The following is a 27259-nucleotide window of genomic DNA, read 5'->3' on the forward strand; positions in this document are numbered from 1 at the left end:
ACAAACTCAACTTTTATGCAAACCCTGGGCTGCCAACTTTAGAAAATATAATGTATAATGAAGTTTATTGACAATGATAGTCTGACACAACACATGCACATGATTGGGCCTTTCAATTAAGTGGAGTAACATAAATTGTTCATGCTGCTAATATCCTATTGGACCTTTAGTGAAGTGGCCATGTGGGCCGCCAGAATGGATAAATAATACTTGGGCACCATAAATTGATGGTACGTAAATTCTGTATATCTCCCAATCACAAAATAGCGAACCCTACTCTCCTTCCCCACTACCTTATCCTTGACGGCAGCCACTTTGATCGAAACCCCACATGCTCGACGACAGCCCTGATGTCCGGCTGGCCCCTCTCTTCGAAGCCTTTCTTCCGTTTTCACATCCTCTATAATCTCTTAACTGGTACGTATAAACTTCTATTGACTATGCTAAGTGTTCTCGGCTGTATGAAATCATATGAATGATATCAATGATCAGGAGCTCTATGTGTTAATTTGAATGATGTAATCGTGTAGTTTTGCATGCTAGTAGAAATATCAATGAATACCCTGTTATGATAAATCGTATGACCGATTCGGAAGTATGTTCGTAATATTAATAAATGATTAGGGAGATGATCGCTGATTTTGTTATTGTATGTTAATCATGGGCAACTTGTGGGTTCGTGTGGCATGATGTTTATTCATACGGCTTCGTCCTGGATGATTACCAGAGGAGTCGTGGGTCGGGTATTGGGATCGGAAGTGACGGCAAATTGTATGGGCATAGTGATACTTGATGAACTCTTATTTTATAATTTCCAAGCTCTTGATCCGAATAGAATTTGGTTGTTTTCTTAATCAAGTGTGCAATAAAAATAAAATCTAGTTGATTGGTTATATGGGGCGGCTTGTAGATGTGTGTACTGTATGGGCGGCTGCCATGTCCTATCATATACATATGACCCTTCTATGTGTTGATCATCTATTGGACCAAGCAAAGGCCCAATAGATGTAAACAATCTAAAATCACATGTAAACAATCTAAAATCATGTGCTCTCCTAATTCAATTGATAATGGCCGACATGTTTGTGATGAGTTATTTTCTGGGATTAATGAAACAATATGATTTTTTTTATAAATCACAGTACTGCTTGATGTTGATAATTAGCAATACATGTAATGTGAGAAACGGGCCATGAATCTGGGCCGTCCCACTTGAACTGATAACCGGATGGGGATGGTTATGAGTGGCCATCGAGCCCACTAGTGATGCGTGAATTAATTATGTGAATGTGTGTGTGATAAATGGGAAAGGGTTAAGTGGGCAAGGACACGAACTATACTGTCTATACTTGAGGGAATTATTGTGTGGTTCAATGTATCATTTGATATTAAAGACATCAGTGAATTTAGTAATTATGTGCGTTACCTGTTTAACTGTTATACGTGACTTGTGTGATAGTACTTGATGTGGCTTACGCGAAAATGTATTGTGAAACTGATAAACACCAACCACTCTCTTAGGTCACGAGTATTGAATAAATTAACGAGTTCCTTGTCTAAACCGAGCAAACCCAAGGTGAGTTCACTGCACTTTTCTCAAGCATGCGTCCCGGTGGTTTGGGACAACTGGTAAACAATTGGAAGGGAAAACATTGGGTAAACAACTTAATCGGTTTTGGTTATTGCCTGGAGGGCAATGGGGGTGATTAGTTGATAGCGCTATTAGGTGGGAAACCTCACACCGGGCCGTAAGGACGGGCGTGAACTAATTATCTGGGTATGGCTATGGTTGTTAGAGGCACACTCCTCGGATACATATGGGCACTCTCCCTAGGGTATCTAACGAAGGCAACATAGCAAACGGTCGTTAAGGGGTACCCACTCCCCGGATACTTATGGGCACACTCCCTGGGGTATCTAACATGAGCAACATCGTAACGCAACATTAAATCGCATTAACATACATATGGTAACATAACTTGTTAACAAAACCTTGAACTCACCAGCGTAGTCTGACACACTTGTTGCATGCTTGTAGGTAATTACTGAAGGAACTTGGGAACTTGCTGTCTGATGCTGCTGGAGTGGTTATGGTCATGATAAACATTTATATTGATTGGGTTTCGACACATTTATACATTTATACTTTTATGCTTCCGCTCAATACTTTGGTTTGGTTAAACTTGTCAAACGTTATATTTATTTGGAACTGGGCATTTCAATACATTATGACTTGTGTTTGATATGATTGGTGGCTCTTTGTTGGATCGTTGCACCTCCAATAGGGACACGCCCTAGGTGGTAATTTGGGGGTGTGACAGTTTGGTATCAGAGCCACTGGTTATAGAGAATTCGGTTTTAAAAATGTTTTCATAAAACCAGACTATAACCGAATTGATCCAAACAATGACCATGACACTCAGCTTCAGACTGCAAGGTTCGTTCCTCCTTAGCTTATGATTTATATGCCTAGTAAACGTAACTGTATTTATAGCATGAACGATACGACATGGTAGGCATCATGACACATTGTTAGCGCAACATAACATTTGCATCTAGTAAATTTTAATCTTGTTGGTAGTGCTTATTATGTGTTGATTGGAGTGGGAGAAACTTCAAACATAAGTTAAGAAGCATCGAGAGGAGCATGCAAACCGCCTTATTATCATGGGTGCACACATAATAATAACGCGTGGTGCATGCAAATCCCAATGAGGCTTAACGAGTGTGAGAGGGGTTCTTCCCTGTTTGTGCATGAACATGGTAGTTAATCGTTCTTAACGTGATAAACCTGAACACTTTCCTCGTTTCCGACCCCTAAATTCTCTGCAAACGGAAAATCGTGCGTCCCCTCTCCCCAGTGGGGAATCCTTATCAGTTTAAGGCCATCGTAGTGGTGCTGTTGTTGGTACTGCCCCAGTCATGAAAGCCCGGAAGTGTCTACGGAAGGGCTACACTGCCATGCTAACTCTTGTCACCGATTTGCCGCTTTAAGAAAGGAAGATCGAGTGTCTTCCACTTATCCATGAATTTTCTGACTTGCCTCCTGAAGAGTGAGTTGGTTTACTTCCACACCGTTAGGCGGAATTTCGGATTGACCTTATGCAATTTCAGATTAGTTTGAACTTAAACCTAAACGTGTGTTAACATTATTAAGTATGAACCTTTGCTATACGTAACTTTTGTTAAACGTTACATGTTAATACATTTGGGTCACCGCACTTGTTTTTTTTTAGTACTTGGGCCACCACACATTAATGATCCAGCCCAGGTTAATTATGCATGCTATCCATTGCCCTTCGGCCCACCCATCCCCCTTCCATCAGCTTGGCCCAGCATCAAACCTTTTGTATACGTATACTAATTATGTATTGATATTTAATAATCCCTAATTTACCAAAACAAACTCTATCTTCCTCAATCTTGGTCGGTAGCCTCACATCTCTCGAAACCCCCCCCTGAGGTCGATGACAACATCAAGAGAAGCCAGCCTAGTCGTAACCCCTTCTTGCGTATTAACGGGTCGCCGTGTGTCGTTTGTCGGGTTAGTGTTCCATCATAGTTAACTGTTATTGATTGACGCATGATGTGGGTATTTAATTGTGTTATACATGGTGTAGGCGTGATTTGTGTTCTGTTATCATGTGAGTATGTCGCTTGATGAATGAGAACCATGATGTTTTAGGGCATGGAACTCAGTAATTATAAATTGTTATTGTGTGACTGGTTTTGGTTAGTAATTCTTGATTCTTGCTTGCAATATTCATCGTTGTATGGTATTGTTCATATGTGATATTGAAGGTGTGATTTTCGTATATGATTGATTAATCGTGTGATAATGTGTGAATCCTTGTGCATTGATTGAATAGGGTTAGTTGTCGTGGTTAATAATCTGATTTCTTGATCTTGCTTTATATGCATATCATGTTCCGATAACCCTTGCATGATTTTGTTGTATATGTGCTTTGAAACCACCCACAGCCATGAGGAATTTATAAGATGATCTTATGTGATATGATGACTGATCTAATGTGCCATGCGTATGGAATTGGTGTAACTGGTCTTGTGAGGAACCGGTTAGAATATATGCGAAAATAAATGGTGATCTTAAGTTTGGTTCGTGAATTATAAGATAGTTGTTCTGATACTGGATGTTAAGATCGCATGCTTAGTATAATAAACAGAAATCCCTTAGGTTTGCTAAATACTATCACAGCTTGGTATAATAATCATGTGAAGGCATCGCTAGAATGGAACTTCCGAACGAACACGAGATTAGGAGAATTATACCCACGCATCCCTGTAGACGAACCTTATCACTTTCACTTGTCATCGCCGCTAGAAGTGAAGCAGTCACTATTACACGCGTATGTCGTTTTGCAACACTAACCTTTACCCACCAATCTCTGTTTTGAACAAATGATACACTCGCGCGACCGCAATGTAACGAATCTCCCTGTTGTGTCATGCCGCCATGCACCACTACCGGAAATTACTTCTAGACAACAAATTTGCTGGCAAAAATCCTTCGGATGTTTAATGGACCCCTGTTTCACTCGATTCTTTGTACGAACCTCATTAATCCCCTGTTTCATTGATTGGCAACTGATATAACAACACGCTAACCACCATACCATGATTTCCACTGATCACAAGATTAGCCCCCAGGCGTTGTAAAGTATCTATAGATCGAGTTCGTCGGAACTTACTGCAAACCATTGTTTTAGATCAATTTTCGGGACGAAAATTCTTTTAAGTTGGAGATGATGCCACAACTAAGTAGAAACCGCAACAATCCTGATTTCTTACCTCGTTTCTCTCGCATTTGACGCTTACCAAATTTCGGGACGAAATTTCTTTCAAGTTGGGGATGATGTGACAATTCGAACTTTACTGGTTAGTGTCGTTTATCTTAGCGATTCCGAAACTCTCATTGTTTTCCTTCATTGTGCGTTACTTGATTTAGAACACGTTAAATGTTGTGTGTTAACATTAAACGTAAGTGACAACTGATTGCGCCGCGGGCCACGAGTAACTTGGATCACATTTTCTTAGATACATGTCATCTTAGACCCCATATACACTCAAGTTCAATCGAAGCAAATGTGGGCCGATTCTTTGGATTCCGCTACTTAACACATGGGCCGGGTTGTGAAACTTCATCCACTTACCCATCGAAATAATGAGTGGGTCGACAAACTCAACTTTTATGCAAACCCTGGGCTGCCAACTTTAGAAAATATAATGTATAATGAAGTTTATTGACAATGATAGTCTGACACAACACATGCACATGATTGGGCCTTTCAATTAAGTGGAGTAAAATAAATTGTTCATGCTGCTAATATCCTATTGGACCTTTAGTGAAGTGGCCATGTGGGCCGCCAGAATGGATAAATAATACTTGGGCACCATAAATTGATGGTACGTAAATTCTGTATATCTCCCAATCACAAAATAGCGAACCCTACTCTCCTTCCCCACTACCTTATCCTTGACGGCAGCCACTTTGATCGAAACCCCACATGCTCGACGACAGCCCTGATGTCCGGCTGGCCCCTCTCTTCGAAGCCTTTCTTCCGTTTTCACATCCTCTATAATCTCTTAACTGGTACGTATAAACTTCTATTGACTATGCTAAGTGTTCTCGGCTGTATGAAATCATATGAATGATATCAATGATCAGGAGCTCTATGTGTTAATTTGAATGATGTAATCGTGTAGTTTTGCATGCTAGTAGAAATATCAATGAATACCCTGTTATGATAAATCGTATGACCGATTCGGAAGTATGTTCGTAATATTAATAAATGATTAGGGAGATGATCGCTGATTTTGTTATTGTATGTTAATCATGGGCAACTTGTGGGTTCGTGTGGCATGATGTTTATTCATACGGCTTCGTCCTGGATGATTACCAGAGGAGTCGTGGGTCGGGTATTGGGATCGGAAGTGACGGCAAATTGTATGGGCATAGTGATACTTGATGAACTCTTATTTTATAATTTCCAAGCTCTTGATCCGAATAGAATTTGGTTGTTTTCTTAATCAAGTGTGCAATAAAAATAAAATCTAGTTGATTGGTTATATGGGGCGGCTTGTAGATGTGTGTACTGTATGGGCGGCTGCCATGTCCTATCATATACATATGACCCTTCTATGTGTTGATCATCTATTGGACCAAGCAAAGGCCCAATAGATGTAAACAATCTAAAATCACATGTAAACAATCTAAAATCATGTGCTCTCCTAATTCAATTGATAATGGCCGACATGTTTGTGATGAGTTATTTTCTGGGATTAATGAAACAATATGATTTTTTTTATAAATCACAGTACTGCTTGATGTTGATAATTAGCAATACATGTAATGTGAGAAACGGGCCATGAATCTGGGCCGTCCCACTTGAACTGATAACCGGATGGGGATGGTTATGAGTGGCCATCGAGCCCACTAGTGATGCGTGAATTAATTATGTGAATGTGTGTGTGATAAATGGGAAAGGGTTAAGTGGGCAAGGACCCGAACTATACTGTCTATACTTGAGGGAATTATTGTGTGGTTCAATGTATCATTTGATATTAAAGACATCAGTGAATTTAGTAATTATGTGCGTTACCTGTTTAACTGTTATACGTGACTTGTGTGATAGTACTTGATGTGGCTTACGCGAAAATGAATTGTGAAACTGATAAACACCAACCACTCTCTTAGGTCACGAGTATTGAATAAATTAACGAGTTCCTTGTCTAAACCGAGCAAACCCAAGGTGAGTTCACTGCACTTTTCTCAAGCATGCGTCCCGGTGGTTTGGGACAACTGGTAAACAATTGGAAGGGAAAACATTGGGTAAACAACTTAATCGGTTTTGGTTATTGCCTGGAGGGCAATGGGGGTGATTAGTTGATAGCGCTATTAGGTGGGAAACCTCACACCGGGCCGTAAGGACGGGCGTGAACTAATTATCTGGGTATGGCTATGGTTGTTAGAGGCACACTCCTCGGATACATATGGGCACTCTCCCTAGGGTATCTAACGAAGGCAACATAGCAAACGGTCGTTAAGGGGTACCCACTCCCCGGATACTTATGGGCACACTCCCTGGGGTATCTAACATGAGCAACATCGTAACGCAACATTAAATCGCATTAACATACATATGGTAACATAACTTGTTAACAAAACCTTGAACTCACCAGCGTAGTCTGACACACTTGTTGCATGCTTGTAGGTAATTACTGAAGGAACTTGGGAACTTGCTGTCTGATGCTGCTGGAGTGGTTATGGTCATGATAAACATTTATATTGATTGGGTTTCGACACATTTATACATTTATACTTTTATGCTTCCGCTCAATACTTTGGTTTGGTTAAACTTGTCAAACGTTATATTTATTTGGAACTGGGCATTTCAATACATTATGACTTGTGTTTGATATGATTGGTGGCTCTTTGTTGGATCGTTGCACCTCCAATAGGGACACGCCCTAGGTGGTAATTTGGGGGTGTGACATGCACCCGCGGCCTTCATGGACCTCATGAACCGGGTCTGCAAGTCTATGTTAGATAAGTCGGTAATAGTGTTTATTGACGATATTTTAATATACTCAAAGGACGAAACGGAACATGCAAGACATTTGTACGAAGTCTTGGAGACGCTCAGAAAAGAAAAGTTGTATGCAAAATTTTCGAAATGTGCCTTCTGGTTGCGAGAGGTGCAATTTCTCGGGCACGTCATTAATGCAAACGGGGTGCTAGTAGACCCGTCAAAAATAGAAGCTGTGGCAAAATGGAATCCACCAAAGAATCCCTCAGAAATCAGAAGCTTTTTGGGGCTTGCGGGTTATTACCGGAGGTTCATACAAGATTTCTCCAAAATTGTCATGCCACTGACCAAACTAACCCGCAAGGAGGAAAAGTTTATTTGGGGCGAGGACCAAGAAAAGGCATTTCAAACACTTAAGGAAAAATTGACACAAGCACCGGTATTGTCATTACCGGATGGAACGGATGATATGGCAGTTTACTTGGATGCCTCGCATTCGGGGCTTGGCTGCGTTCTGATGCAACGAGGCAAGGTTATAGCCTATGCCTCAAGGCAGCTGAAAACTCATGAAAAGAGATATCCTACTCATGACCTCGAATTAGCGGCAGTGGTGTTCGCCCTGAAAATATGGAGGCATTATCTGTACGGGGTAAAGTTCACTATTTTTACCGACCACAAAAGCTTAAAGTATTTCTTTGATCAGAAGGAATTAAATATGAGACAAAGGCGGTGGTTGGAGACTGTCAAGGACTTTGATTGTGATATACATTATCATCCCGGGAAGGCTAATGTGGTAGCGGACGCGTTAAGCCGAAAGACAGATTATGCGCCTATTCGAGTCCGATCGATGCAACTAATTGTGACATCGGGATTGCTCGACCAAATTCGGAAATCTCAAAGTGAAGCAATAAAAGAAGAGAATGTGAAAAAGGAAAGAATAGTAGGGCAGTTAAAAGACTTGGAGGACGGCAACCAAGGATTAAAAACTCGATTTGGGAGGATTTGGGTTCCAAATACATGTGAAGCCAAATCACTTTTACTAGACGAGGCCCATAAATCTCGTTATTCGATACATCCGGGGGCGACCAAGATGTATAATGATTTAAAACAAAATTATTGGTGGCCCGGAATGAAAAGAGATATCGTGAAGTATGTGGAGAAGTGCCTGACTTGTTTACAAGTCAAAGCAGAGCATCAAAAACCATACGGTAAGCTGCAGCCATTAGACATTCCAGTTTGGAAGTGGGAACAAATTACGATGGACCTGCTTACCAAACTGCCCAAAACTAGCCGTGGTTTTGACGCCATATGGGTAGTTGTAGATCGATTGACAAAAAGTGCACATTTTATTCCGATTCGTGAGACTTATACATCAGAGAAGATGTCAGAAGTGTATACCAATGAGATTGTGGCGCGTCACGGAGTACCGATATCCATAGTGTCCGACAGAGATACCCGGTTTACTTCGGACTTTTGGCGTGGTTTCCAAGAGCAAATGGGAACCAAGCTGTTCATTAGCACTGCTTACCATCCACAAACGGATGGGCAAAGTGAGAGAACAATACAAACGTTGGAAGATATGTTGCGTGCTTGCATTATCGACTTTGGGGGCAGTTGGGATGTCCATTTACCCTTAGTCAAATTCTCATATAACAACAGCTATCACGCGAGTATTAAAATGGCTCCATACGAGATGTTATATGGTAGAAAGTGCCGAACCCCAGTTTGTTGGGGAGAAGTTGGTCCGCGGGGTTTAGCTCAGACTGATATAATCCGAGCTACAAATTATAAGATCGACTTGATCCGCACTCACTTAAAAGCAGCTCAGGATCGACAAAAATCCTATGCGGATAAACGAATGAGGCCAATAGAATTTCAAGTGGGCGATAAGGTAATGTTGAAAGTATCGCCGTGGAAGGGGATAATTCGATTTAGAAAAAGAGGAAAGTTGAGCCCAAGATTTATCGGGCCATTCGAAATCGTGGAACGGGTTGGAAAGGTAGCATACCGTCTCGAGCTACCTGAGGAGTTGAGTGGAGTACACAGCACATTCCACGTGTCACATCTTCGTAAATGTTTAGCGGACGAAACTGCTCGTGTCCACTACAACGATATCGAGGTGGATAACAGTCTTAACTACGCGGTAAGGCCAATTGAAATTCTAGATCGTAAAGTGAAGAGTTTGAGAAACAAAAAACCGTAAGGGTGCGGATACTACGTGGGAGTCCGAAGAAGAAATGCAACGGCTCTACCCTACGTTATTCGGTACGTAATTCGGTTTCGGGGACGAAACCCTCTTTAAGGGGGGTGGACTTGTAACATCCCGAAATTTCAAAACTTTATACTAGAATTATAAAGTGTATAATAAAAAAGAATAAACTAACTAGGATAAATAACCTAGTTAGTTAAGAGTCTTGTAGTAACACTTGAATGAGTTAAAAGGCCAAGAATATAAACTAAATAAGAGTGGAGGGACTAAAGTTGTTAAAATAGAAACTTAAAATACTAATATTAGTAAAATAAAACAAACCAAACACCTCAAAATGAGGCCTGGTCGATCAACAGAAGGAAGGGGGCGACACCCACACTTCCAAAACCTAAAAATCTACTAAACTCTCAAATTGAAGGCCAAAATTCAGTTGAAATCGGAATCTAAACATAGAATCGTGATCACCTCGTCAAGGGGGTCATAAGGTATGTCAAATTAGGTTATTTTGATACAACTCAAATTCTTGCATGAGATTGAAATCGAAGGTTGAGCTTGATTGTGTGTTGTAAAACATGAAATTGGAAGTAATGTGAAGTCTAGGGACAAACCCTAGATGATTTCTTGTTAAAATCTTGCATGTTAGTTGTAGGAATCAAAATCACTATAGTGGGTGATTAGTAAGTTAGTAGAACTTGATAAACACTAGGATTAAGACTCTTGTTCTAGTGAAAACTGAAATTGTGAGATAATCTCTGAAATTGTTGATGTTAAAATATGTGTATATTGTCTAATTGAAGTTGATTTGAGTGATAAATTCAAGTTATGAACTTGGTTTAGATCATGTAAAAATCTGACCCGCAAGGTGTTTGATAAAACGCCTAAATGAGGATTAAAATGTTAAAGATTTCTAAAAACGCAGATTTACATATCTAATGAATGAATGCGTTAAAGCTTATGAAAAAGAGTTCTAATCTTGTTATGAATTGGACTCTTTAGGCAAGGAATCCGGAACGTCAAGTGGACACGCCGGAGGTGATACCCGCGGAAAAGGTGTGCTTTGAAGGTACGTGACTTAGTCCCGTTAACTTATGCTTAAATGCTTCGGTTTGATATGTAATTGATGTTGTAGTGTAAAGGATGTGTTTGATGCGTCATTTAAGTGACGAAGTACACTCGACCATCAAACGGTCAAAATAAGGACTTAGAATTTAGTTTGGCATGTCAACAAAGTGATAGTTTTCACTAATTAGCCAAACGGGTCAAAAGATGCTTTTATAAAAGAATCATGAGAATAGGGACTTGAAAGTCTCATATTTCGTTAAGTGGTGGATTGTACCACGTTATTAAATTGGTTATATAAATTTTAAGACTAAGAACCCGGGATATCGGGTCAAACAATAGAAGCTCTATGGAAGTGTCGTTTGAAACGGAATGCTTGAATTCCGAAGAAACAAGTAAATAGTCCTACGGGAACGCAAAGCCATGGAATGGCACAAATACATCAAATAGATGAGCCCGGGAATTTGGGTAATTACGTCAAAAAGGTTTTAAGAATGGGGATGAGGTGCTATGCATCTTCACTAATGGGTTGGATAATTGAGACAAGGAAATTGTGAACCGATTGTCGGAATCTTGGTTTCCGCGATATAAAAATTACATGGTTGAATTCGTAATTTCATTACGGACTCATAGTAAAAAGAATTGGCTAAAACAGACAAGCGAGTAAAAAGTTATGAACTTGTAAAGTTGAAAAATAGTTAAAGGGTAAATGTGCAGAGCCCACCGTAAATTACGGTTCCACCGTAATTTACGGTGGAGCTCAAACTGTTACGGTGAGATCCTCCTGAGTTACGGCAGAACCAAAAACATCCCAGCTTCACCGTAACTTACGGTGACACCGTAAGTTACGGTGGAACCCAGAAAAATTATGTTTTGTTCGTTAATTTTGATGTCGGGGATTGTTTATATGTAACTTATTAAAGTCCAAACTAATGTTTTTAGTGTTTGACTTCAGGTATGAATGAGGTCCTCCCGGATGGCGATCAAGTACATGTCAAGAACCGAACACATATTTCGAAGCTTCCGCACTAAACTTAATTTTGTCTAAACTTTAAACATGATGTAATTTCTTTTGTTGATCGTGTTTTTAAATCCCTCAAACTAGTGATTAGTTTACTAGCAAGGGTTACTTTAATCTAGTTATGCACTATCTTGGATGTGGTTGGTATCTCCACAAGTGTGTAAGGTTTTAAAGAAAATGATTTTGTAAACTCTGAATTTTATAAAGTTTCATAAAATTTTTAGTTAAATTCTGTTAAATTATTAAGGGTGTTACAAATGACATGACAAGCTTGGACCCTTATGCATACCAAGTATTAGAGAGATTCGAATACCATGACAATTCAATTTTAGGGGTTGCGGTAGGGGTTAGGAACTTGCATATGAATGACGATGAGGTGTAATAGATTTCATCTCTTGTGTCATGCGAACTATCAGTAAAAAAAAGTGCATATGAAGAAGATGTTATTAATCAAGTACTAGTCGAGAAGGTATTGAGAAGCTTGCATCTAGTTGGGATCATGTTATAACTACCATTGAGGAGTCATAAGATCTATTGACCTCAGGAACAAGCAGTCTACAAGCGAAACTCTGCAAAGTCAAAATTAATTAATTGTAGTGTATGTGGATGATATTGTAGTAACAGTGAGACTCAATCAAGGATATTGACATTTTCATAAAAGAAATGGAAGGAAACGTTTAAATGAGTGACGTCTGTTAACATATTGTATTAAAATTGAAGTAAGGCAAGAAAATGGTAAAATCTACTTGAAATAGTCAACCTATGCTATAAAGGTACTAAATGAAACAAGATTAGAAGAATGCAATTCAACAAGGTATCCAATGGAAGCTAGTTTGAAGTTATCTAAAGAAGATCAAACTGATTTCATAAATGCAACAAAAAATAGAAATTAATTGAATGTTTGTGATATTTCACACATACAAGACCAGACATTAATTATGCAGTTAATTTGTAAGTCGTTATATTTTTTTGAATGGCTAATGTTACTCTCCCAATCTCCTACATCTACAAATAAATCACATTTGCGTGGGATTGAACCCAAGACCCCCTACTAAGAGGCAAGAGGCTCTACCAAGTGAGCTAGCCCCATTTGACTAAGTCATTATATGGGGAACCACATATGACACATACGCAAGCTTTAAAGCACCTTATAAGATACATCAAAGGAACTCTAGATTATGGAATAATATATGACAAACGAAGAAGTAAAGACTTAAAAGGCTACAATGATAGCAATTATGGTGTAGATCCCAATGATGGTAAAGGAACTAATGGAATAATATTTTACTACAACGATGGACCTATAACTTGGGCAAGTCATAAACAAGCATCTGCGGCCCTATATTCATGTGAATACGAATTTATGTCTACTACATCTTCAGGTTGTCAAACACTAAGTGACTTAACTAGAGAGAAGCCAAGTAAAGTAACACTACGAGTAGACATCAACCCTACTTACAAAGAACCTTGTATTTCATGGAAGTTCGAATAAATACAATATATCACTTCATTGGAGAATGCATTGAAAAGGAGCAAATTCAAGTTGAACATGTGAGTGGAGAATATGGCCGACATTCTAACTAAAGCTTTGCCTAGGATAAATTTCTTTGAATGGGGAGCTTGATTGGACTCAAGGAGCTTGGAAAGATACATCAAAACTAGGGGAGAATGTTGGTATAATTTAGATCCTAAGTTTATAACTATTAGTTTTATTATTAATGTTAACCTAAGTTTGGATGGTTTTGGTAGTTAACCAACATAACCTTTGTATTACCATCACGATGGTTAAATGGGTATTAATTACTCCCAACTGGTCTTCATTTGAATTTAATATAAGTTATATATTTTAACAATTCTCTCTTATTATATTTGATCATCTATCATTATCCATAACCAAAGTTGAATACATAGATGCAAGTTTAATAGCATATCAAATAATGTGGTTAAGACAGCTGCTGAGTAAACGTATGCAAAACATGAAATAGCAAGACCCTTGTTTTGTGACAACAATTCAACGATTCTTCTAAAAATTAATCACGCACATAATGATCGCTGATGCAAGAACATAGACATAATGTATCATTATATACGAAGTTTGGTGGAGCAAAAGCTTGTAGAGTTATGATATTTCTCTACACAAGAATAATTGGGCAAACTTGTTCACTAAGTCTTTACGAAGGGAGTAGTTTTCTATTCGGGGGCGACTAGGCGTGAAGACCATTTTTAATTAAAGAGGAGTGTTGAGATAATTCAAAATGGTTGGTTATTGTTGGAGTCTTAGTTGTTGATATGAGGTTGTAATTACATCCATAGTCAAGTCTTAATTAATTAATTTCCACTACAAGAACAGGGCACCTTTAGCGGCGACGGCTGTCGCCGGTATTGACCGCTTTTGTCGCCGCTATTGACTATTAGCGGCGACATGTCGCCGGTAAAGCATCGCCGGTATTGCTCGGACGCTATTGACTGACTGTCGCCGGTATTGATGGCTGTCGCCGGTATTGATGCTGCACTTTTAGCGACGACAGATGTCGTCGCTAAAAGTGTCGCCGGTATTGCCTTTCGTCGGTAAAGGGTAAAGAACAATAGCGGCGACACGTGTCGCCGCTAAAAGTCTATTTTTTTTTTTTTAATACAGCAGCTGTATATACAGCTGCCCAGCCAATTTTACGGCCGAAAAAAACAAAACCTGCCTATTTTCAAACAACGCAAGCATACGCAATGAACATAATCAACATATACTAAAGGTAATCTAATTAAAAACTACGTTTAAGTCGTACATTATATCCTACAACGTTTAATTAAATCCAAAGCATACATTAAAAACAAGTCACTCATCGTCATCGTTATCGTTGGGTTCATCGTCGGATTCATTATCGAATAAGTTGTCAGAATCGTAGCCTTTTGACTTTCCTTTTCCTTTTCCTTGTGAAGCAAGATAGTTGTTAAGTTGGCTCAAAAATGACGGGGTTTGGAACAAGCTGTTAACAAAATCCTACAATCAAAGGAAAGTATCGTAACACCTTACGAGCCACCTTCGTGCCTTTTGTGTCTTTATCGACCCATCGACTCTCATTACAAACGGGACAATTTTGCAAGGACTCGTTTTCTTTCCAAAAGAGAGCACAATCATTTGTGCACACATCTATCATCTCATATGCCAAACCAATCTTCTTAAATGTCTTCTTAGCTACATAATACGAAGGGGGAATCTTGTTGCCTTCTGGCATTGACTCTCGCAACAACGAGAGGAGTCGATCTACTCCTTCATTTTGAAAATGGTACGTATCCTTTATATTCAAAAGTTTTGCTAAAAAGTCGATAGAAGAAAACTTAGTACAACCGGGATATAATTCTGTTTCAGCTTCCTTTATCAGGTCTTCAAAATCATCAATAACACCGCTACTATCTCCATTCGAGTTCTCTTGGTTAAGGTATGTATCTTCTTCCATACGCTCCCCCCTAATGTCTTCAATAACGTTTACCATACCGTCTTGTGGCGCAACATCGTTTACTTGTGCAATTGGAGTCGTGTCCCTGTGATAGGTCCACGAAGTGTATTCCTTCCAAAATTTGTTAATACGCAAATGGTATTTCATTTCTGCCATAGTTATTAAGCCGGAATTTTTACATTGGGTACACGGACATCTAACTTCATCGTGGTTTTTTATCACTCTTTCACACATCTCGATAAATGACTCGAGTCCTTGCTTGTATTGAGGTGAATGACGTGGGGAATCAATCCAACTTTTATCGATAGGCATTATGCAACTGAAAGAAAATCTAATTTAGGATTAACAAGACAAGGGTAGGCTGCTAAACCCACTTTTTGAACACTTTATCTCACATGTGAATGTGTATTACATGATTGTTTGTTTAAGAAAAATTCGGCAGCATTTCCTCTTAGCTCCCAAGTATATATGTAATGATATATATACCCGAGGAGCAAAGAGAAAATGATAACCGAATCCTTCTTAAACAAACAATCATGTAATACACATTCACATCCTAAATGAGATAAAGTATTCAAAAAGCAGTCCCAAGATAAACGGGGACAACCCGAAATTAATTTCTAAATCAATTTCGGGCGGGTATTTCTAAGCTCGCTATGTTTAAAATGATTACTTCAAACACGGGTACAATTTTTTAAGCTTGTTATGTTCTTAATGATTGTTTTAAATTTTGGGCGGAATGTTATGTTTTAAATCATGATTTCAATTTCGATTGGGTGTTTTCTTAGCTCGTTATGTTTGAAATGATGATTTCATACATACTAACATACACAATTTACATACCTAAACTAAAAATTATACAATTTCTAAACTTAAAAAAAAAACGAACCATTATACAATTTACATACACATTTTTCAAATACACCTACATTATACAATGTAAACATACTAACAATTATACAAACATACATACATTCATTCATACACTTACATACCCACATACAACTTAAACTAAAAATTATACAATTTACATACTAACAATAATACAAACATACATACTAACATACTAAACTAAAAATTATACATTTTCTAAACTTTAAAAAAAAACTAACCATTATACAATTTACATACACATTTTTCAAATACACCTACATTATACAATTTACATACTAACAATTATACAAACTTACATACATTCATTCATACACTTTACATACTAACAATCATACAAACATACATACTAACATACACAATTTACATACCAAAACTAAAAATTATAGAATTTCTAAACTTTAAAAAAAAACTAACCATTATACAATTTACATACACATTTTTCAAATACACCTAACATACACAATTTACATAACAAAACTAAAAATTATAGAATTTCTAAACTTAAAACAAAAAAAAATAAAAAATAAAAAAAAACAATTTACATAACAATCATACCAACATACAAACATACATACTAACATACACAATTTACATAACAAAACTAAAAATTATAGAATTTCTAAACTTAAAACAAAAAAAAAAATAAAAAATAAAAAAAAACAATTTACATAACAATCATACCAACATACAAACATACATACTAACATACACAATTTACATAACAAAACTAAAAATTATAGAATTTCTAAACTTAAAACAAAAAAAAATAAAAAATAAAAAAAAACTAACCGGTTTTTGAGGTGGTGACCGGAGAAGAGATGGTGGTGACCGGAGAAGAGATGGCGGTGACCGGAGTTTCTTCCACAAACACAAAAATACACAAAAAATAGCAAAAATTAAAGCCTATAATGCGTATGTAACAAATGTAGAGAAGAAATGTAGCATAAACATGTTAAACTAACCGAGTGGGCCAAAATTCGGGAAGAACCGGCGGTGGAAGGAAGAAATTTGGGGGGAAAGTGAAGAAGAAAGAGGGAAAGTCGCTGATAAAGTGTTTTTACGTTTCGACTTTTAGCGGAGACGCTATGTCGCCGGTATTGATCCTGTCGTCGCCGCTATTGGGTTAATCAGGATAAGATTTGTGTGGCTAGGGTTTAATGTGGGACACAGACTTTTAGCGGAGACAGCTGTCGCCGCTAATAACCTACTTTTGTCGCCGGTATTGCCTTTCAAGTCCCCAACCGTTAGATCAGGATTTTGATCAACGGCTGGGGTTTGGTCTCAGGTTGTGGCACACGGATCGACCAATAGCGGCGACACAAGGGCCGTCGCCGCTAATGGTGTCGCCGCTAAAAGCCTCCCTTTCTTGTAGTGTTCCTATGTCTTAGCTTATCTTATGTTTTATTTCTTTATATTTCCTTTTAATGTTTATATGTTATGTTTTCCATGTTTAGCCTATTAAAATGCAACAACCTATAGATTAAGGGGACTGGGGGTGAGAGGTTTTTTCTCTGTGATAGGCAAGTTCCACGTGTGGAACAAACAAAAATTCCACCGCCACCAACATATTCAACGCGTGGATAATTGTTTCCGTGAATTTTTTCACGCGTTATGACTTGTGAGTGATAAATGAATGTGAGGGGGTGTGAGGGTTTATTGTTGGGTGTTGTGAGTGATGGGCATTGCCACTAAAAAAAGGTTATGAGTGATGAAATAATGGTTAATGACATGACGGAACTTGATTGTATGTTGTGAGTGATTTGTGATCATCACCCCCTCCCCCTAACAATCATCAAATATTTCTTTGAGTTCTCCGTGACTCCGTGCATTTAGTTAATCATCTAATCACAAACACCAACAAACTGTTGAAGAGATTGTGGAAAGAGATTAAGTGGAGCAAAGTGAATTTGCTTTTGAGCAATACCAAGTGGGGCTTACATGGCAACTTATACCTGTTTTCTTGCGTCCATTTCAGTCTCCCACTAAAAAAATATTAATCCGTTTGAAGATCTGTTTTAGCAAAGTTTCACCATATAACCAGCTTAATTAAACAAAACGCAAATCACAAAAATGTCGTTTGATAAAAGCATTTTAACTAAATAGCTTTTGAGTAAAACTCTTACCACTAAAAGTCTTATTTCTTGCGATTACAACTTCTTTTTTAAATAGATTGTGCCATGCATCAGCAAAGCCTAAATACTCTTGCTTCCTTTGAGGCACATGTGAACACGGGTTCCTTACTTTTGCGTTAGGAAAATTTTAAAAATAAAAAGATGAAAAAAAAGTATAAAAAAATATTCAATAACTTTTTTATTCGTTGTTAATATATAATTCTAAAAACCATTTTAAGTATTTAAGGACTAATTTATTAAATATTTATAAACATGAAAATGTTTAAACTTAATTTTTATATAATTATCAAAAAACGATAAAAATATTGAAGTTTAACTTTAAATCTTTATGGTACGTATTTTTTTTAATCTAAAAAAAAAACATAAAGACCAATATATAGGGGCATGCTTTAAAAAAAGAGTAAAATGCTAAAATCGTTTATAAGGTCTCTTTAGAGATAGAGACATTACACTAGGTGGTGTAGTGTCTTTAGAGAGGTTTTAGCCTTTTCACTTTTTTTGTCTTTTCTACCATGATTTTTAAACGGAAATAACTTTTTCGTATTAAAATGTATTATTATCGTATGAAAAAGTTATGTTTTTTTTTTTTTTTTAAATCGTGGAGAGGAGAAAAAGAAAAAAAAATGCCAACACAATACAGCATCTCTAGAGATGCTTCAGGTGACTATTTTCTTAATTGTTTTGGATCAATGTCTATTTTTGTGAATTTCCCATAAAAGAATTGTGAAATTATTTGGGTAATGATATGTTGTTGCTTTTTCCGTGTGTTTAATCCATAATCATTCCATGCACTATATAAAGCACCTAATAAATGTAAAATAAGAGATATCTGCGTGGCTTTAATCTACGTAGAAAACCTAGAAACATCTCAAGTCCAACAATGGTTCAACCCGAATCACTATTGGATCTTGTTATTGATTCTCCATGCAACAAACACCAAGAACAACCCATAGAGAAATCAATTCCTAATAAACAAGAAAAAGACTCAAAGCCTTCAATTCTAGTTAATATTGATGCAAGCTACTTCAGGATTTGTATATCCCTTAGTGGTCAAGCCTTGTTATGGAAAACACTTAGTGCAAAAACAGACATCCCACCAACATTTGATAACTTGTTTATCAAGTTACCATCAACTGCTTTTCTCCTCATATGGTGTCTATCTGTTGCCATATTAGTGTGTCTCTCTATCCTCTACACTATGAGGTGTATTTTCTACTTTAACATGGTGAAAGCCGAATTCAAACACCATGTAGGAGTAAATTACCTTTTTGCACCTTGGATATCATGGCTCCTATTGCTTCAATCAGCTCCTTCATTCATTTTTCATAATAAATACTCTTATGAGTATGTATGGTGGCTACTTATAATTCCTGTCGTAGGCCTTGATGTCAAGGTGTACGGGCAATGGTTCACAACCGAAAAACGGTTTTTATCGATGGTGGCTAACCCTACAAGCCAACTGTCTGTGATAGGGAATTTTGTAGGAGCCCATGCAGCTATTAAAATGGGGTGGAGAGAAACTGGTGCTTGTTTGTTTACATTGGGACTTGCTCATTATATGGTGGTTTCTATCACCCTTTATCAGCGGTTATCGGGTAGTAATCACCTCCCATCCCGGCTCAGACCGGTTTTCTTCCAGTTTGTGGCCACCCCGAGCATGGCAGCCTTAGCTTGGAAGTCCATTAATGGAAGCTTTGATATCCAATGCAAGATGCTCTTTTTTCTATCGTTATTTTTGTTTACATCGTTGGTAAGTTTGTCCGATTTCCTACTGTAGGATATCGTTGTTAAAAAATGGTTGGCGTAGGAAAAGTTGGGCCGAAAAACCTATGTGGGAAATGCGTAGGAAAATTTTTAAAAATAATAAGACCACCCGTAGTGGTGAACAAAAATAATGCCTCCACCATGGGGCATTATCCGACACGTGGCATCCTAGTCAGCGTTGAGCATTATAGCAAAAGTGGCGTAATGGGGCATTATTCCAATAACGCCCCTTCCAGTTATTAAAAAAAAAAAGGAAACAAATGGTGATTGGCTGGTCAAACACATAGTCACATGCAAAAGTGGGGGTTCTCAAAAGTTGTCAGAGGGTAGTTCAAAATGATTGGTGGGTCAACCATTCCACAAAACAAAATGAACGTTTTAAAAAAAAACGCCAACAACAAATTTGAACAAAAAAAATGCCAGGAAACGCCGGGTGTAATGGGGTCCGGGGCGTTTCCCGGCGTTTTTTTTTGAATTTTTTTAAAAAAAACGCCCCACTACGGGTGGCCTAATAATAAGTGGTTGGAAAGGCATAAGAAAAGTTGTGTCTTAAATGCTATATGTGAACTTGTGTCGGAAATGCGTAGGGAAACTAAAATAAAAATAAAATAAAGAAGTGGTTAGAAATGCATGTGTAGGGACTTCGTATAGCCCTTTTTGGTAGGGAGTTTTTCCTACAGTTTTGTAGTCGTTTCCTACGCATTTTCGAGGAATTTTGGTGTTGGAAACGAAGGCAATTCTCTAATAGCATTTTCTTTTGTTTGGTCTTAAAGATGAACTAATTCTGAATTGGGCTATATACAAAACAGGCTAGCCGGCCGATGCTATTTAAAAAATCGGTGAAAGAGTTTAGTGTGGCATGGTGGGCTTTCTCCTTCCCGCTTACCTTTCTTGCTCTGGCTTCGACAGCATACGCTCAACAGGTGAAGTCTGTCACAGCAATCGCATTGGCAGCGGTTTTATCAGCAATTTCTGTGCTTGTTTTCCTCTTCCTGTTAGTCTTCTCCACAATAAAGATTGACGTGCTTCTAAACAATCCGATCCTCAAATTCTCTAGTGATTCAGTATAAAAAAATTGTACATTAATTAAAATTACGTTCTCTCCTTTAATGGCTAGATTTGTTATATATGCATACAATAAGGAGTTAAAGGAGTGAAGAGGCGTTGAAATATATATAGTTCCTGTTTTCAACAAAGTTATTAAGCAAAATCAATTAATTATATGACTTATAAATACAAGCACTGGACCTACACAGATGTCAAAAACATGCATAAGACCTACCTGATCTCACTCCCTCATATTATTACATTACATTACATTCAATATGAAAATACATACCAAGAGAGGCGGTTCTATGTGGGGCTGAAGGTGTCTAGGATACCTCTCAACTTTCTTGGTAAAGTGCAAAAAAAATTTCCCCATTTAATATATTGGATACCCCTAAATGTATGCATGGTAAAAAAAAATCTCCATTTTATGAAAGTAACCATGGCCGGCCCTAGGGGTGGGCGGGGAGGACCACCGGCCAGGGCCCGATATTTCAAGAGGCACGTTTTTTATGAAAAAAACCCGGTATGTATATATAAAATATTTTTTTAATCGGGTACATCCATACAAACACCAATATAGGCCCTTTACAAAACTATTCTTATGGTTTAGATTAGTTATTAACCCCTTTGGCATTAGGTTTAGACCTTTAGTGAGCCAAATAAATTACTACCTTCTACAACTATCATGTAAATAATGGAACGACAAAATCTTTAATAACAAAATTAGCTCGATAAAAAAATTAGTGGAAGAAGTAAAGGAGGAAACATACGCTTGGGTGAAACAAAGAATGAAGCAAGAGGCTGTAACATTGGACGACTGGAGAAACTTTGAGTTACAACTTTTTTGAACATTATAATTAAATTCTGTATGGAGACTTGGTGTATCTGGTGTAACATGGTGCAAAATAGCATCTTGCTATTTGTCAGTTGATTAACAAAAGTGTTCTGTTTAGCCGTCCAAAAAAAAAAAAAAAACAAATAAATAATGGTCTAGTATTAAAATGACTCACTAATGGCCAATTAACAATTTATCTTACTCTAGGAAATAACTGAAACATATTAACTATCATACTTTTTCAAATCTACAAACAGTTAAAACAGGAATTTGAGGATTGTGGTTTATTTATAGAGATGTGAGGAGCTTGCAGTTTACAAGCTTCACCGATGTGGGACTCGCAAGTTTCCAATAGATAATATCAATATATAGAGATACGAGGAGCTTCGGTTTTAGGGGAAGGTTAACATACAATATTCCTTAACGTGCGATGTGTACGATATTAAATCACCCTTTTTTATAAAAATCAAACCCTAATCACGCATGAACAAAAACACATAATCACGTATGAACAAAATCAGAAATCACGCATGAACATAATCACGCATGTACAAAATCTGAATTCACACATGGGGTAAAACCCAAAATGTTATTAAATAAATACGCATGTTATAATTTCCTACCGTACGTTATAAAAATAATTACGCACGTTATAATTTCCTATCGTACGCATCGCACATTAAGAAATATTGTATTTTACATATTCACTCGGTTTTACATACTTCATTGATGTGGGACTCACCTTTCTACTAATGATATTAATTTTTTGGGTGGTAACCAAAGGAAGTGAGGTTGCAAGTCTTGAACTTGTGACTTCTAAGAGAGATTTCAATGGGTTTGTTTTGTGAAACTTAACTACATTAGCATTGAACATGTATATTCATTTTGGGAGGTATGTTCAGTAAAAGGATGGTCACTGAAAGTTTAAGTTGAATTCTGACAACTGTTGAGAATCCAGGGGGTGCTATTGAAAAGTTCTAAGCTTGTTGGTTAGTGTGTTAATCAGTTTGATTAGGTCACTTTAAATAGGGTAAGTTTCATTCATTCACTTCATTCTGATTGATAGTACTTCCATTGTAATCAACTCTTCTGAGTTTGTCATGTAAGATTAAATATATTTATTTTATATTTAATCTAGTAGCCATTATAATCATTTATATTATATGGATCAAAATATATAACAATCCTATTAAATAATTAGTTGGTAATTGTTGATGGGCCTAATTACCCTCATTAACTAATTAGGGTTTCCTCCTGGGTGCATATATAAGGAGAATAATGTGGAGGTTAAAGGGTTAGACAATTTCACAAACCCTAATAGCACATAACATCAATCTCGCCTCCCTCTCCATAACCGATTCCCTTGTCGGTTTCTTATCATCACCATCATTAGATTGCACCCGAAGGAGGAACCAGACCAAGATGACAATCATGTCAAAACTTATTGCTGTGTCTCCATCTGGATTCTCTGTTGGCCTGTACTGCTGCAATCAGGTATGGTTTCATGTTTTCTATTATGATTAAACAGAACTGAACCAACATGTGGTATCAGAGCATATGTTGATTAATCAGTTCTGTTTTCGTATCCTTCAATTCTGGGATTGAAATCTGGAAAACAGAAACTTTTGAAAACCTAATAAAACTCATGGCCAGTTTCGAGTTACATGTCCCGAGTCCTCTGTTTCGGGAAAAAGAAAGGAAAAGAATGTATTTTATATACCTCGAAATCATATGGTTAATATTAATGTCTGAAATCTGCTTTAGAATCCTTAATTTTCAGGTTTCGGGTTCCAGAATTATTCTTTTTTTTAGGGTTCATCATGCGTTCTTAGGAAAATTCGAAAATTCTATTATGTTTTGGAATGCTTTAGGATTAATGAGTGTTTTTTCCATGTTTGATCCAATTTTATCTTTTAAGTTTATTCGAAAACTGTTATTAGATAAACAGCTATAATTTTCGAAATATTTTGATAAAATTAGATCATCTTAAAACAGGAAACACTATCACTAAATCCTTTAGAATTCGAATTTTCAGTTATGTTTTCACATTCACAGCTGTCAATCAGGAAGCTTCGAGATCATCAGATTACGACTCGAGACCATCAGTCTCGACTCGAGACCATAAGGTCTCGACTCGAAATCATAAGGGCTCAAAAGTCTACAACTCGAGACAAAGGTCTCGACTCGAGACCATAAGGTCATAACTCGAGACCATAAGGTTGCAACTCGAGACCGTGGTTGCGACTCGAGACCTCATCATGACTCGAGATCTCATAAGATATAGTAGTCGAGACCATGGTTCCGACTCGTGACAACAAGGTTGTGACTCGAGACCTCAGAACTGACTCGAGATCTCATAACTCAGTCGAAACCTGACTCGAAACCTCATTATTTTAGGCTGTTTAATGTGAACTAAGATTTAGCTATAAGATATAGTTCGATCCGCGCTAACATGTGGTTTACTATTAAATGATTGGTTTTTTGTAATTACTTAGTTAATTAATGAAGATCAAATAATGTTTTACAAAACCAAAATGGCTTAACTTGAATGAGCTTCTGATGTATCACTTCTGGCCAAAGCTGATTTGATGCATCTACTTATCGTTCAAGTATTACGAAAGCTATGTTAAGTGTGCATCATAAACATGAATGTCTTAATGTCTGGCCAAAGCTGATTTAATTCCTTCATAGATGGCATACTTAACAAGTGCATAACTAAAGTGATTGTCTCAATTTCTGGCCAAAGCTGATTTGTTACAACCACTTTGCACACATGCTTAAATGATTACACTTCTGGCCAAAGCTGTTTTGTCTTTGTTTAAGTAGAACTTTAAGTAGTCTATTATTTTGATGTTAGTAATAGATATATCACAACCTCTTCACATAATGATCCTTATATTAATGATCCTCAATTAATTTTTGTGATCATTTTGTCTGCCTTATTCTTAGTACCCAGAATTTTACTCACTATAATTTTCTTCTATAAATCTATATATCATCCACTCTAATTCCTAAATGTAATATGTTTTGCTTAAAGTTTCTATAAGAATTAGCTCTTAAATTAAATCCTTGATTATCTCTTAAGACACGATGATCCTATTGCTCTCTTCTGATAAAGCACTACAGAAGAAAAGTAGAGCATGATGAATAGGACAAATCAAACATGATGTCTCTTATGATAATTAAGAACTCTGTAACATAAGTGTTGTCACTAAAAGGTTATTCCATATTAGGTCTTTCCTAAGACTAATCTATAATTGTGGAATAATCACTAGAACTCCTAAGATGCATGCCTTCATTTAAAATTATAAATTATAAAGCTAAGTGGTATATGTGAATACATAACAATGTACAATACCATGACCCATAAACTTAAAGGCTTACACATGGAAATAAGTATATTTTTCCAGTACATTACATACTAAGATTTTCACTTGTACAATTTGATGCCTTATAAATCAACTATAACACTAAAAAATACCAAAGTATAACGAGTGTGTTGATAAGCAACATATGTACATAGAAATATATGTTTGAAACTGGAAAGTAAGATGTTATTCACCTTACAACCACTAAAACCTTAAGCGAGGATTGTTCTAAGGTCCATAGACAAATTACAAGTGCTAATCCCAACGTTAAGGTTCTTCAAGGGAAAATCTCACTGCATAATTATGTCATTAGACTAGGTATAAGCAACGAGACTATCCATTATTCTAAAGAACAGTTGGATAAATTAATTAGATAGTAACTTACTAATGATATTTAAGTCTGATAATTCTTTAATATTCCTATTAACACATGATTAGTTGACTCTAGTTTTAAACGTTTCCTTACCAGAAGTCAACAAATAACTAACATGAGAGTTAGTGACAAAATTAATTGTTAAGGCTATAAGAACCATAATAAGCAGTCTTCTAACAACGCCTTTCGATACCTTATATATTCTGAAGATTAATCAGAATATAGTATCATGATTAAGCAATGTTATGAAGGTTGTGAGGTTTGCATAGTCAACATAAAGTCACACTTATCTTAAACTCTCCTCTTATTTGTTCTAAATATCTGGATAGAAACATTACTAAGATGAAACTAGATGATACCTTACTTTTTCACAACTTTTGTCATCATGCAAATGAGAATTTGACAAAAGGAAAATGAGACTTATAAATTTCATCCATTAGAACCAAAATTCATGAGAAATTATAACATAGTTAATGAGGATGATTTTTTTCATCTAATCTCATTTTAAGTGATTTTAAATCATGACGTTAAAGCCCTAAAATATGTCTTGGCTTAAGGAATAAGCATGGGTCCATCATAAGTCATTCATTGACATTCGTGGAACTTATCCAAATGGAATATTCAGACATAATTCATTTATCATTTAACAGACTATCAACTTGTATCTAAATTTTGTCACATATGGCCCACTATCTTAGAAGAACTCTATTCATATATGTACTTAATAAGATTTCTATTGAATATGTCCCTAAAGTTTCTTATGATATCAGGACATTAAAAGAAATCAAATAAAGTCTAACGTATATGTGATAGGTTCCCACGTCACGTAGCTCATTGAAACTTCTCTTGTAGCATTCTAGAGATATTAAAGATCAGTGGGAGCATTAAGTGTCTTAATAATAACTTCCAATAGTTGCAAGAGGTGGGGGAGTGAAAATTTTACATTACCTAAATTTGCACCTCTTGTACAAGACACCGCTCCATCATGACACTGTTCTATCAATACTTGTCTCCTTAAAATCTAATGCTACTCTTACAAAAGTTTCATTGTCGCTTAATTGTGGACACACTTAGATTTCTTACCTAAACTAACATAATCCTCAACAAGAGAAATCACAACGACTAACGTCATTAATTTTTTTTCTCTATTAGAATTTGTTGGTCGTTAAATATTGACCTTAAGCATGCTGAGTTCCTAAAGATTTCTAAGGTCAGTAGGAGCAGTCAAAGTCCTTATCATGACTTGCAAGGAATTCAAGAGGCGGGGGGAAGAGTGTCATTAAATTTCACTCCGAATTTAACTCCGATTACACCTCTTGTACACCATACTGCACCAACTCTTACAAACTTAGAATGAAGATGATAGCAACCTAACCAAGAGCTAATCCATAAAACTGAAACTTCTAATGAACCCAATAATCAACTTAGGAGGTCATCTAGGTTTAAAAGCCTACTAACTTTGATGATTACATAACCTCCCTAATGAAGTTGAAATGGATTTTGGAAATGTTTAATGATCTATCTCTTAAAATCAAGCCATTAGCGTAAATCAATC

At 36.8% G+C, this 27259-nt stretch overlaps 1 protein-coding gene and 2 long non-coding RNA genes across 3 annotated transcripts; 2 read left to right on the forward strand and 1 right to left on the reverse strand.

Annotated features, from left to right (window-relative positions):
* The first annotated feature begins 10746 nt into the window (after positions 1-10746).
* LOC110914805 lies at positions 10747-11931 on the forward strand. The gene is made up of 2 exons (XR_002578608.2): positions 10747-10819; positions 11771-11931. It is a non-coding gene; the product is annotated as an uncharacterized LOC110914805 (long non-coding RNA).
* A 3310-nt stretch (positions 11932-15241) lies between these two features.
* LOC118487379 lies at positions 15242-17456 on the reverse strand. The gene is made up of 3 exons (XR_004881691.1): positions 17145-17456; positions 16972-17040; positions 15242-15607 (listed from the first exon to the last, which is right to left on the reverse strand). It is a non-coding gene; the product is annotated as an uncharacterized LOC118487379 (long non-coding RNA).
* Positions 17457-19164: 1708 nt separating this feature from the next.
* On the forward strand, positions 19165-21301 carry LOC110914804 (S-type anion channel SLAH1). The gene is made up of 2 exons (XM_022159514.2): positions 19165-20064; positions 20888-21301. The coding sequence occupies exons 1-2, from the start codon at positions 19195-19197 to the stop codon at positions 21146-21148; spliced, it is 1131 nt and encodes a 376-aa protein (XP_022015206.1). The 5' UTR covers positions 19165-19194; the 3' UTR covers positions 21149-21301.
* The last annotated feature ends 5958 nt before the right edge of the window (positions 21302-27259 follow it).

This window comes from Helianthus annuus, chromosome 15 (genome assembly GCF_002127325.2).
Source record: "Helianthus annuus cultivar XRQ/B chromosome 15, HanXRQr2.0-SUNRISE, whole genome shotgun sequence".
In the NCBI taxonomy this organism is placed as follows: Eukaryota; Viridiplantae; Streptophyta; class Magnoliopsida; order Asterales; family Asteraceae; genus Helianthus; species Helianthus annuus.

Excerpts from the sequence above, each read along its gene's own strand:
- LOC110914804 (XM_022159514.2), top strand. The coding sequence starts at position 19,195 with ATGGTTCAACCCGAATCACTATTGGATCTTGTTATTGATTCTCCATGC. Across the intron at positions 20,065-20,887 it reads TATTTTTGTTTACATCGTTG|GCTAGCCGGCCGATGCTATT; the intron begins GTAAGTTTGTCC and ends TATACAAAACAG.